General features: G+C 38.0%; 2 protein-coding genes across 14 annotated transcripts in view; one reads left to right on the forward strand and one right to left on the reverse strand.

Moving 5' to 3' along the window:
• didum (dilute class unconventional myosin) overlaps positions 1 to 13948 on the forward strand; it is a 140405-nt gene that overhangs the window by 23374 nt on the left and 103083 nt on the right. The window lies entirely within an intron of this gene.
• Positions 1 to 13948, reverse strand: part of Hr3 (Hormone receptor 3) — an 85741-nt gene that overhangs the window by 2287 nt on the left and 69506 nt on the right. For 4 of the 13 annotated variants that reach the window (XM_069040287.1, XM_069040288.1, XM_069040291.1 and 1 more), the window contains 8 exons: positions 7329 to 7556; positions 2177 to 2345; positions 1684 to 1874; positions 1261 to 1629; positions 810 to 1082; positions 522 to 746; positions 315 to 468; positions 110 to 258 (listed from right to left, as the gene is read on the reverse strand). In XM_069040287.1, coding sequence (XP_068896388.1) covers positions 153 to 258; positions 315 to 468; positions 522 to 746; positions 810 to 1082; positions 1261 to 1629; positions 1684 to 1874; positions 2177 to 2345; positions 7329 to 7556 — 1715 coding nt within the window. In that variant the 3' untranslated portion in view covers positions 110 to 152. Of the gene's footprint in view, positions 1 to 109; positions 259 to 314; positions 469 to 521; positions 747 to 809; positions 1083 to 1260; positions 1630 to 1683; positions 1875 to 2176; positions 2346 to 2488; positions 2564 to 7328; positions 7557 to 8088; positions 8111 to 11057; positions 12625 to 13948 lie in introns of those variants that run through there. The other 9 variants (XM_069040284.1, XM_069040283.1, XM_069040285.1 and 6 more) reach the window with 8 other exon arrangements.

The following is a 13948-nucleotide window of genomic DNA, read 5'->3' on the forward strand; positions in this document are numbered from 1 at the left end:
TTACATTTTTATTCATTTCGTTCAATTCATAAACTATATGGGATATTTTGTGCTTAGCGACCGCGTTGCCACACTTTCGTTCTGATTGTTTTTACTATTAAATACTCACAGTAGCCATACTGCTACAGATCAGAAGATTCTGCTGAAGTTTCTCAACTGTCCACGCTAAACAGCTCCTTGTGTAGCGCAGGAAACTCGAGGTGTGGCGCAGATCTTTTGAGTTTTCCTAATGCATCCATGTGAAGCATACTTATCTCCCTGAAAGAACGCAAGGCCTTCGAAAAAAGTTCACAGTTTCCCGGTGCAAAACTCACCTTAACGTAGGTATTTTTGTAAGCAAGGCATCACAAACCGTAACGTCTCCCTTGATGGGCATGCTGTGGTTCCTGTCCAGCTCTAGTCTCAGCGCCCTCACCACGGCCTGGCTGAGTCGACTGATTTCGCCGATTCCTTTCAGGCCCGGTCGATCTGCAACAGTCCACCGTTAAAAAGGAAAAACCGTCGAGAGAGCGACTGCGTACCTGGAGAGAGCAAGACGCAGGCCGAATACAGGGCCAGTTCTGTCTCGGTCAGCTTCAGTTCTGCTATGCTCTTGGACACTTCGAAGACGCACGTGACCAACTTCATTTCGGCGGTGTCCGATGTGAAGAAGGCGTCTTGGGGCAGCATCGTGTCGCCGTAAAGAACACAATTTTGGGACAGATCCAGATAACGAGACATCCTAATTATTGCCAGCTCAAAACTGCCTGTTTGGACAAAGAGGAGAGGGTGTTGTTCAAGTGTTAAGACGGCAATTTTTGGATACTTACCTGCTTTCAGCAATACGATCTGGTCGTCTTGGGACAATTTCATGAAACCAGGTACCATTTTAGCAAACTCGATGATTTGCTGGATGATTGTTGTGAGTTTTTGGGCACATTCAAGCCACAACTCTTCGTGGGCCATGTTCTTATAGTACAAAAGTCGGGAGAGATCATGGGGTTTCCTGAACATCTCGTGAATATGTTCCAGGGTTAATAAACAAGTACGTGTGTGTGCGTCTGATATTGTCTTCGATAATAGTTCCGATATCTGACTTGGATCTGGAACAGAAACTCGATTTTAATGTCTGCGCCCCTCCACTCGGCGGTTTTTGTTCAGACACGAAGCATCCCACATGCGAGAATATAGGCAACCAATAAAACATGCATCACCACCTTTTTGTTAAAATATCAAGACATTCGTCAATACAACTGCACACTGGTCTGCGAACGAACTTACTAGGCAAAGTGACAGGTTCACAATCGTTCCCACTTCTCTGCTGTACACTTTGTGAACTGGTCTGTTGCCTAACTGTGTTAGTCTGTTGTACTGTAGGAGAATTAACGAAAGTGGTGCTATCTACATAACTGGGTACCAAAGTGTCCACAGCCACCTCCTGCTTCACCGAGACCACCGTAGTACCTCCAGACATTGTCGTACTGGAGGAGGTCTGACTGACCCTTTTAAAATTACGAGAATCGGACAGGGACAGTGTCGTCTGTTTCCCGCCACCACCTCCGCCACCGCCACCTCCACCACCGCCACCTCCTCCGCCACCACCACCACCGCCACCACCACCACCTTCACCACTATTTGTGTTAGTATTCCCTAGTAAATGATGAATTGGTATACACGTGCGTGGGTTTCCGGAAGCGGGCTTACCTGTAGTAACCACGTTGGCCATCAAGCTTCCCGTGTCGTTTAAAGCGTCGAGACCCGGCCTGGGGTCGTACGCCGTTGTACTATCCACATAATCCGCGGAGATGTCGTAACCCATCGAATTCGCTTGAACCTGGGTCGTGTTCGTGTAATAGGCTGGGGTGTACGCGCTGACATCGCTATTATACGTGTACCTGCAAGTGGACACGACAAACGTCAACAAAGTAAACAGCATCAGCTTTGTTGTAACATGTCAAACCGTTTTATGAAATTGCAATTCCAACATAATTAAATCACTTGAGGTCACAAAGCAAAGTCTACGCACCAGCGTGCTCTGTGCTTTGTGATTCCTGCTTTAAAGCACAAACGGCTCCTTTCTCCTACATTCGGGCCAGATGTAATAAAACGTCGTGATGCTGCCACTGGCAGTACAAATTTTCGCCGCTAATATCGCTAAACGTTGGAACATTCTAAATATTGACATGTTGCAACTCACCCGCCGTTATAACTATGATGTAATTGATCACTACTCGAGGGTGTTTGCTGCTCAAACACTGAACTATCAGGAGCGGAATCACTTTGCGCCCTTAACTGTGCCCTATGAAATCTGACTTCGTCTTCTACCTTCTCCCTCTGTTTCTTCGACATTCGGCCGAATTTTACAGCTGGAAATGAAAACAAAAATTAAACCAATCGAAAAAATCACAAGAAAAATGTGTTGTTTGTTTTATTTAACATATAAAATAGTATTCTTTAAAAAAATGACGTTAGTTGCAGCAATTTTTAAATAAGAAATCATTTTACCGACATTATCTTATTCGTTAGTGCACACGAAACCCTCTGCAGGTGTTTGTTGGCGTGACTACATTTATAATTTTGAGGAAAATAACTACATATCGGGGTTATCTTTGCAACTGGTTTGTGTAAATATTATGTCGTCTATTTTCATAATACCATATCCAGGCAATAATCAGTTTCTCTTTGAAATTCCGGGAATATATATTTTGTTTTTACTTGTCATCTTGTTATGCAACGATTTAATGTTAAAACTGCAATGCAAGGTATTATAAAAAAAATAATATATGCAAGTAACTGAACGGACGACAACTTTCTTTAAAATTCTTTGAGCAGTAAAATCTCAAGGAGCGGTCTTCAAACCTCCCACAATAAGTCGACAATTACGAAAATAATCAGAGGTCACGAAGATCGAAAGTTAAAGAGGGAAGAATCAGAATTACGAGAGAGAAGACGAAACAATCACTGCAAACGTAGCAGCGACAGAAAGCAAAAGTGACGTCAAAAGCCGTTGGCAAATACATATTTTGTTTGCTTCCATTCCGTTACTCTTCTTGTTTTTCCATTCAGCGAACTGTCATTTTCATGCACTGAAATACGGACATCCGTTTGCAATATTATCCAACTTTCGTTGCATCACGAAGGAAGAACCGATGTCAATTAAAAAAACGAAACCAACTTATCGTTAAATCACGTAATCGGACTGTCAACTTATTTGAAATTCGCATAGTTGACTAACAATACTTTTGTTTTGTAAGCGCAGCACTGGTTTTAGTCTTAGCCACGACAATTTTTTGACAAATTGTTCTTGAACTCTTTGTTATAGCTTAAAGTTCGGTCCCGAAGGAGTTCCCTTTTTTTTTCATAACTTCCGACGCCTACCCCGTTTCACGACTTCATAATTGGGATTGTAACAAGAGGAAAACAGTGTTTTTAGCTGAACAGGGACGGAGTGTGTATTTCCGCATTCGTCGTAATAAAATTATAGTGTCACAGCTTTGATAAGCGCAAATGGAAAGATCTAATTTGTGCGCGTCTGGGTATTTGTTTTTTTTTTAATTTTGGGCCGTTTTAAAGTTAATTGTGGTGGGTTAAAACGTTTAATGCATGCATTCGTGAAAAGCCTGGGGCCCGACTCCTGCAGCGCCTAGATTATAAAATCACGAGAAAATGCATAATTTATTGAGCGGCTTTTTAGCATTCAAAGTGGCATCGATTAGGAAATCGGTCGTTAATTCCGGCGCAACTATTGCGGATTCCGTTGAAATTTCGTTCAATTACCACATTGTGACAACGATCCGATCATGTTTCAACCGGCGAATGACTGAAATAGCCGAGATGACCTACAAATCGAAGAAATAACTGTACCAAAGTCTACATTAGCCGCAAATTGCAAACTGTCGGCGGCGTCATACCGGAAAATTGATTAAAGTCCGAGCAGCACCGCGCCACTTAAAAACCCGAAACGTTGCACAAGAGAAACTTGAAGCGCGGTGGAAATGCGACGAAGCGACCGACGAGGAGCAGGGGGAAATGAAAAAATACAGTTGCCAAGACAAAAATGCATTTTCCATTGTTTTTGTCCCGAGTTTTTTTTCATTAGGTATGGTAAGTATAATGAGCTGAAATTGAACAATGCAATGGCGTTTTGTTTAATAGGTTACAAAATGACGCAATGTGGGAAGTTAACTCGAACAATGCAAACATTATACATAGAAGAGACATTACAGTAATCCGAGCTAAATTAAGCGGCTGTTGCATGCACACACATACGCGGACGCATATGCCGTTTGCAACTGCATGGTAATTGTTGGAACGGAAAGGGGCTTAAGAGAACCGCAACTGCTTAACACGTTGGGCTCCGAATGTGTTTGAACAGTCGCGACTGAGCCAATTCCACGATATATTTAGTAATATTTACTAGATCTTCCGGATCTTCGATCGTGGCTCAAACAAATGCAGCGGTAAAACTGGCAACCCCCAGAATAGTAATTTTATTTTACGAAAAGATATCTCTCGAAAAGAAAAATTGTAATGCTAACAAAGAATTTTAAAATTTCCGTTTTTTAATGTTATTATTTTTATTTTTCAAGTTTTAAGTCGGTCCAATTTATTCAATCCCACATCTAAGGCTTTTCTTAAGGATCAATAATAAAATGAATCAATTTGCAAGTATTGTACATCATTGTGTATCAGAGAAGGCTTTCTTTCTTTTGTCATGCTGCAATAAAACACTCAAAAAAACAAACACACCTGATAAGGAACTATATTGTTACATTGCATTGCTTTATCAATTTTATGTAGCCATCTTTTATAAAATATTCACAAAGGTTTTTTTAGAGAACATTTTTTTTATCAAAAATTGTTGTCTGCGCAGAAACCTTCGACTTCCACGAGGACATTATTGATCAGAACAAGCAATCGGGAGCCTGAATATTTATTGTATTCTTAGTTTTGGGTATAGTTCCGCACATACTTGAAGAAGATACGATGTAGACGCGGGATCGGGGTACATTTCGGATTTTTTAAGTCTCAACGGGCTTGAGTTTTATATCAAATGGCAGCACCCCCTTCATACGACATTTTTTACAAGATTCCACTTCTAGCGTAGGCAATTTCTCTCTTTTAACAATTCACAAGGCTCGAGACGTTAACAATTGAATATTCTTTATTTACCAATAGTGAAATTATTTCATAGGTTATTAATTTCATACATTTCAAAAAAACGTGAATGATGGTCGCAACAAATTTAGTAACTTATCTTCAAATTTATTTTAGGAGTTAATTGGTCTAATGCGGGGTTTTATAAAATGTTTCCAACATAGTATGAAAGTCCATTCAAAAATCAAAAAACCACCAACGTCGCATTTTCCTCGATAATTACTATCGGCAATGCTGTTTAGTGTAAAATTTGGTGAGAATTGTAGATAATTTTGAGGTTAAGTGTTTATTAAATGTCTTGTTTTTCTGGGCATGTTTAAATAAAAATAATAAGAATCAATAAATAAATGAAACGTGCTGTTAATAAAACAATATGAACGGAATTCAAAGCAATTGAATTTTATTTTGAATCAAATAAATGTCAGAATTTATAGTTACCAACACAGTATGAAAAAATATCGACCTAGGGTTTTTAAATTTTACCAACCTAAAGCAACAGATGGTGGTTTTTTGATTTTTGAATGGACTTTACTTGATTGTGATTTATATCGTGTAATCAAGAAATCGAGTCAGCCTTGGAAACTCGGTGATTGAGGTGCACCAATAAAAAAAATAGCAGAGATACTGATTTTTAGATAGTGTTATTATTAAAAATATATACCGAGTGTACAAATAAATTTGTGGTCAAGCAGGCCGTGCTTTTCATTCTCTTTTCCAAACGTCGATTTTTTTTTTGTTCCTTCAAACACCTAACTTTATTTTTTTCGTACCTTCATTTGTTGTAATAACTGGAAATAGAAAATTTCGGTTCATTTTCTATTATTTCTCTAACTCTGCCAAACGTTTCGTTCACGAAATGTTTAACAGCTGATGAAGCTACGCCATACGTTAACAGAAACAAAAACAAGCACCACGTAACTTGGTTAGGTACATATTTTTTTTTAACACGTCACATTTTCAAGAAATTTATTGCGAGGATATTTATTTTATTAAATTGTAGCAACATTTGTTGCATAAATGCCATCAAAAAACCACGAATGCGAGAAAGTAAGGTTAGGAAGTTGTTCGTTGACGTTTCACGCAAATACATGTGCGGCCGTGTTCAAGTTACAATGAAATGCTTGCCGAGAATTTGTTGAAATTTTTAAATGAAAATACTGCAGTTTTTACGTATACGTTTAATACTAAGAATATCCAATTTTCAGCAAAAAAAAAATGTATTTGAAATTTTCCAAGTAAATCAATTCTAAATGACAGACTTGATTAGAAATTTTATTTGTGAAACATGGTATGTAAAGGTATAAATTTGCCGCTTCTATGAATTTTCAAATTTGACATTTGGCAGCTCGCTGTTTTCATCGTTTAATGTTAAATATGTTAAAATAGATCAAATTGTTATGTTTACATTTAATAATGAATAATTTCAAAAATATGTTTCTTGTTTCTGAAAATATCATCAAACAATATTGATGAAAACAACACTTTTTGTAAGTAACTTCACCCGAACAAAAATGATCTATTACCACACACTCTTATCAGTCGTAAAATGTGCAATCTATTTATTGCATTTTGTTATTTCAAAACAATTATTATTAGAAAATCGGACTTATCTTTGCTGCAAACAAGTACCGTGAGCAATTTCCGCGAGGATTTTGATATATTTTTGCATAAAATGCTAAATTGCTGTAAGATTTAACGCAGTCACGATAAAGTTGTTACGAATACTGTATCACGTGATAAATTTTTTATAACATTTAAAAAGTGTGACATATTTAATTAAATACAGTTGCCTTTAAAGGAATTAACTTGACCCGTACTTAATTTGTACATCTTAGATAAACACTACGACCGTTCGTAAATTTTCTTTGTCGAGTCATCCTGTATATCTGTATCTGGCCGCCATAATAATTCGACCAAGCCTGACGGCTCGTGGCTGGCGTTTCAGCCGAACTAACAGATCAAAAAAACATCCATGTCTTCATGCAAACAAAAATGAATAATGCCTTCCTTATTTAACAAGCCGGAAAGTAATGAGGATTTATTGCTGCGATTCCTCACATTCCATGATTAACGCTTAACGTACATTTCAGGACGCAACACTCGCCCGTTATTAAAACACACATCTGTTCGGTACGAATTAAAAAAAAAAAAGAAACGTGTGTAGCAACAACGAAAAAAAGAGAAAAACTCACCGTCTCGGCTCATTCCTAGCCGAAGACATTTCTGCAGTCGGCAGTATTGACATCGATTCCTATTTACCCTGTCGACGACACAGTTTTTATTTCTAGGACACTGATAGTTTACAACTGAACTCTGGGATCTTCGGAAAAACCCCTTACATCCCTCGCAAGTAATGACACCATAGTGAACACCGCTGCTCTTGTCCCCACATACTTTGCACGGGATTATCTCGATTTGTGCTGAAAAGAAATACATTATTACAACAGAATCAATAAATGTAAAGTACGCAACATCTCTTAATGGCAGAGTCTCAATAAACTAATTCTAATGCAAAAACTGTCGATGCCACCCTGGAATAGTTGACGTCGCACTGAATAGAAATAATTCAGGGTCTCCTTGAGTGGGAATGTTTATGGCAGGGGCAATTTAATGCTAGCAGGATAACTAGAGGTTTTCGAACGTAAGGCGGTGCTTTATTTATGTCATTTTAATTAGAATCTCTTGTACAATTTATAAGAGGAAACCACATTAGGCAATTAACTGCTCGGGCTTTTGTGGTTGCTAATGCACTTAAATTTAGATGCAAGGATAAATGTGATTTGTTGTTGTGCTCCCGGTGCAGGTGCAGATCCTACAAGTTTTCTCTAGATAAATAATTTTGTAACTCGTCTACTAACACTGATAAGTGGCTTATCAATGAAAAGTCCCGGAACACCAGACGTACGCCCAGAATTCCACAAAAGTTGTTAAATAATTTAATGTACAACTCACTCATTAGCTTTCAATGTGGAGAGCTTTTAATGATCAATCAGGCGAACAAAATTCGGGGGGCAACATCGATACACATGTGTTAAGCTGGTTGCCACTACTACGTCATCGAGTTGCTGTACTATTTACAACAAATGAAATATATACACGAACCAAGCAAATCAGATAAATTATTTCACATAAAGCTAATTAACACCTCACAACGGAACGACTGATTGATAATTGCTTTATTTACAAAATTGAAATCACTGGTTTCAAAACATAAAATATTTCACAACTACCGATTATTATTACATATCTGTAGATTAACAACATTAAAATCAAATTGATGTGATTTCGGCGAACATTTTTTGTTCGGTGGGTATCAATCGCTCGACAACTTTGCGATCTAAATCTGAATGTTTTAATTAAATAATCAGTTACAAGTGGATTATTTTTAACACGCTGTATATTTGTTTCACCGTGATTATATTCGGATTTGTGTGCCGACCGAATACGTTGACAGGAAGTAGATATCACTTAATTCTGTAACTGCAAATTAGTTGTCAAGGTCGCGATTTAGTCTGGACTTATTTTAAGAACGTGATAATGTTTGGCCAATATTTATTTTAAATTAAACAACAATAGTAGTATTATTTTTAGTCATGTATAATTAGAGGAGATATAATTAAATTTGGCAAAAATTAAAAATACTACTGGTCTTTATCTAACTGTCATCGACCTGTAATGAATGAATGAATCACGTTTATCACCGGCTGATTTTATTTGCGAGATTTATCCGTCGTTCGTTAGTAGACAGTCAGACTTTATTCACACTCGAGTGACACGAATATTATGCAAAAACGAGAGAAACCGTAGACCAATCAAAATCTTCGGAGTAGGTACTACAGTTATCAATTGCAAGTCAAGTAATGTGTGTACAAATCTCTACAAGTAGTGATGTGTTCTCGTCTCAAGATTTGAAGTTGTCAAAACTAATATTTACACATGTCTTGTAAGATTTATTTTGATTTTTAACGGCCTCAACACACATATGTACGTATTGAAATAGCGATGGAAAAAATTTTAAAAACAATAAAAACCCTAATTAAAATTAATGCCGAGTTTTAAGTGCAGTCTATGAAACGTGGCCAAGTTGGTTCAGTCATTCACAGATGAAAAACTACGTGAGCGATCGCCTGAATAAGCCAGTAAATTGACTCGGTCGCTTTTTGTCCCCTTTTCTTTGTAGAGCGGTATATACGGCGCATTATTGATTCCATCGTGACAAGACAACGCAACGCAATGAGCATGAAGTCATACCGACGCGGAGAACTTGGAAAATCATATCTCGACGGAGTCAGTTTCGTTCACGAAGGGGAACTCCATTTTTCGAGAAAAAATTACGTTGTTCCCTGTTAGCCCAAAACGCCATAATTCGAGAAAACGGTCGCTACACATACCAAATGGCATGCAAGAACGACATAAACACGAGGAGGGTTTTAAGAATTAAAATTATTGTTTTGGTTTTGTTAGGGGATGATGTTCCCTTTGAACAGTTCGTTCCGTAGGCAAGATATGAAACTGTCACATAAAATATACATTTATGACGAAGTTATTTTGATGTCTAAACGAGTTCTTACGAATTCCTGTGGGAATCTACCACAATAATTGTTTTTTTCTGATGTGAACGAATTAAGCTTCAAAACAAATTTGAGATAATGCGAACAGAACTTTCCTTGATGTATGGTTTGTCAGAACGTGCAAATTTTATAGTTTTAATTAAGTTTAATAATTTTGATACAAATAATTTGAGTAACAAGATTTGCATATACATAATTATGTGTAGGAGAACTAATCATAAAATTTTACACGTTACAGATTAGGTTATTGATATGAGTACATAATTATAACCGATAAGGTTTTGGCGGGTTCGAGTTTCAAAGAGTGGCTAACGATAACGATGACATAATCGAAATATGTAATTTCTTCTACATTCACAAAATATTTTGGTACAAAGTGTCAAATTACCTGTTGTCCAATGAGAGACCGTATTTTTTTTTAAGATTTATTTGTCCAGACACTCGGTTTTAAGTTTCATTCATAAAGATTCCTGTGACACATCCAAAGAATAAAATTTAATTGAGGTCTTATTTAATTGACAAAGTCATTAATAATTTTAAAGACCACACACAAGAGAGAAAATCAAATAAATTTTCAAACGTATCAGAGACTGGTGAAGCATCTGAGACCTCCAGTGTTGTTTGGAAATAAAAAATACGCTATTGTTGATTTAACCTTTTTGAACAATGGAAAATATTCCTGCAATGTCGTATATCATACAAGGGCGTTGTTGAACAACGAGACAGTGATTGCACAAACGGCAAATTCTAGTCGACTAGTTGAAGACATCAAATTACTTAATTACTTTAGAATTTCAGTATATTATGTTTGTTCCATGCATACCTAAAGTAGGAGGTACGTTTCGAGTATTTTTAATTTTAAAATTAAACCGATCGCTTTGGTTGCATTAAAACAAGTCTGTAATTTCTTATTGGCGAAAAACCACAGGTAATGTTATTGTACAGCAGAAATAACTTTCCCAAAACAGCATCCTTTGTCATTTACAGGTAGAGGATTGCGTAAAAGTGAAGAATTCGAGTGACATTACCAACTATTTGGAAGCTCTTTATTGGACAATTTTTAACAGGTCTAAATATAAGATTTTTCTATTTCGGAGCCGGTGCTGACTCAACCTCGCGTGAAACAGAAATTCTCGAAAGCGCGGTGGTTGAGTGAAACCGAACCGTTTGTGTTTCCTTATTTGTCTTAATGATAACTCGATAAGTTTCGATGGAACCGACTTCGAGGCCACTTTGCGATCTGGGGCGCTAACCGAAAGTGATGCGACATTAAAGGTCGATGACAGTTCTTGTCATCATCACCGACGGATCGTTATATCAGCTGTTCAACAGTATTTCAAAAACACGAACCTCTGATCGAATTGGCACTTTTCTTGTCGTCCTTGTCGTCGATCTGGGGCGGCGGGGTCGCTGAATCGGTAGACGAAATATTATCAGGTCTAACGTCTCTAGATTCTGTCGTCGGCCAACAGTTTTCCCCACCACTGAACAACTCTTGAAAACTGTCCATTGTCAAACGAAAACACCAGCGTTCGTTGGTTCTTAACACATTTGATGCGTCTCATGGCCGCAGCCAAAGAGGCCGATCCGCACAAATCAAGAAGCACGACGGGAAAATTAAAAAAAAAAAAAGAAATCTCTGAGCGCACTTGTGACTGTTCACCACTTATTTCGTACAATATCGATGGACGTTAACGACGTCGATTTCCATCGCAAAGCACCTGAAATTGAAAAAACACGGACGAGGGAGATCGATCACGTTTTTAACCATCGGAATGAACCACCGAACCACGGCTCGGATGTCGGGTTCATTCCGAACGAGGTGCCGCTCTCTTCACGCAGGTTGGTGCTAATCAATTTGGGATGGTACATACATGAGGCTTTACTCAGTAGGAGTGTGATAAGGCGCCGAACAAGGGGTCATTGGTAAATTCAACAAAGTAAAATCTGGCTGCGCGCGGGGTCAATGACCCCTCAAGTCACACAATGTCATTGCTTCCCGACGAAACGAAAAAAATCGAGGGCGAACTTCGCGATCAAGGGTACCAACGTGAGAATTTTTCCTCGGTGTGGAAAAAATCCGAAGAGGGCGGCACATTAATACAGTTTGTTAGTTCAAACCAGCATAAAGTACGACGGTTTGTGTTTGGAGGCGCGGCAAGCCATTGAACTCTAGGTTGTTCACCGCCGAATATGGTTGAGCGAGAGATGCGATCGTTAATACAGGAGAATTCCGAAAAATGACCACCAACGGAAAAATCGCCTTCAAGACAATGTTGCTTGCGCACACAACCACTCGTCTATTTTTACGCGAATGTGAACGACCGATTACGATAAAACAACAACATTATTATCAATAATCATTAAAATTTAAGTGCACGCGGAATTTTTCTTTTAATCAGACGTCGCCCTCTCGAAACTTCGGCCACAACGATGCCAATTGGAATCCCCAAAAATTTCAGGTTTCATAATTACTCAATTGAACGAAATGAGAGTTTCACTTCAAGTATTTTGTGTATCTCAAAGCGTGTAATATTATTGCAAAACACTTCCACCCAAGCCAAAATTTCACTGGATTTTTCCGGAAAATTAACACAAAGCCACAACAAACGTCACTTGCGCCGTTATTACAGGTAACTGTCACTCACTTCACTCGTCAATTAAAAAATTATCCGTGGAGAAAAAACAGCCACTGTGCAGAACGGGGATTTTAATTAAATACCCGGGACACTGCGCGAGTTCACTTGATGTTGCGGGACCTCGCCGTCAATATCTTGCGTAAAACCGGCACATATTTTGGACATTTTTTAAGAAAGTCTGCCCTAGCAAATTGTCCATGTATCTGTGTAGTAATATGGGAATTCACTTGGAGCACAGACCGACTCTCCGGCTTTCGTCTTTATCTAACACATTCGTTGTAAATAAAAACGTAGGTCTTAGCGCCGGCTCCGTGACGTAGCCGTATCCCCACTCGGACGCGGGTTCAACGACCCCACCATATATACACTATGATTGTGTATACTCTTCGGACTTGATCGCTCGATATCGATGAGCTTCGCTTTTTTTAATAAGACGAAATTTGTCCTTTTCATTAGCGGGACAATCGACACCTCCAGGAGATGCGCGCCAGAGATAAAAACAGGTGGAAAATGTGTAAGAGATAAGGGAGGCATTGACACCGAGGCGAACGATTCCCGGTTCAAACATGTGACCGATTACGCATTAACACGAAAAAAATACACACGCTAACCTCAGAGATGAACAGATTTTTCTCCTAATCCGCATAATTAATGTCAACTATCTTATCACATCTGCAATAAAGTAATCGAGTTCGTTCACATTCTGCCAAATTAATTGATAACACCTGAAACGTACCCAAACAAGTGGCTTAATATTCGGTCATTGCCTCAAACCGTACGCAGGGCAATGGATGAGCGTCTGGCCAACCAGAATCGACTATTTTTACGAAAACGGTGACGTCACGAGGTCAACATTTTTGTAACCCCAAACAAATAAAAAAAAACTCACCGCCCTGTAATGACACCGTTTAGTTACAAACTTCCAAATTATTTTATAACATAATAGCAAGACAAATGACTAAATGGACGTCAAAAACTTTGTCGCCGGATAACTGTGCTCTAATGGGCTGGAACTACATCGTTAAAAACCGTCTTGCATTGACATACCTTTATTTCGCCGTCACCTCCTCAAAATGTGGAATTTAAAAATATTTTAATGTGCTATTAATTTAACGCCGGCTTTTTCACATCCTGAGATTTCATAGAAGCCATAAAATTATATAAATACACGTATCTCAAATATCCACCGAAAAATGTCGGCTCTTGATTCTGAAAATGATTTTTTTACCATTTTATCTACAGTGATAACAATATATTCTGGAGGATGGCTAATAAAACTAAAGACAAAACCACCACAAATATTACTGCTAATCGATTCTCGTCTGTATTTACATTTCGGGTGTCTAAAATTTAAAACGTTGAATATTTGATTAGTTTTAAAAATGTCAAACGCTGAAGGTCTCTTTTATTAAAGTAAAATTTACTATTCTTTTAGCAATGCAAAAAGGCGACACAATTTCGTCAAAATTTTATTATTTATTTTTATTAACTACATATCCCTTATAGTAAAATTTATTGTGGTTATTAATTAATGTAATTTTATGTTGGCAAAATACATTTTCTGCTGTTTAACTTGTAACATTATCATGTTGGCCAATACGT

This window comes from Tenebrio molitor, chromosome 2 (assembly GCF_963966145.1).
Source record: "Tenebrio molitor chromosome 2, icTenMoli1.1, whole genome shotgun sequence".
NCBI classification, from domain to species: Eukaryota; Metazoa; Arthropoda; class Insecta; order Coleoptera; family Tenebrionidae; genus Tenebrio; species Tenebrio molitor.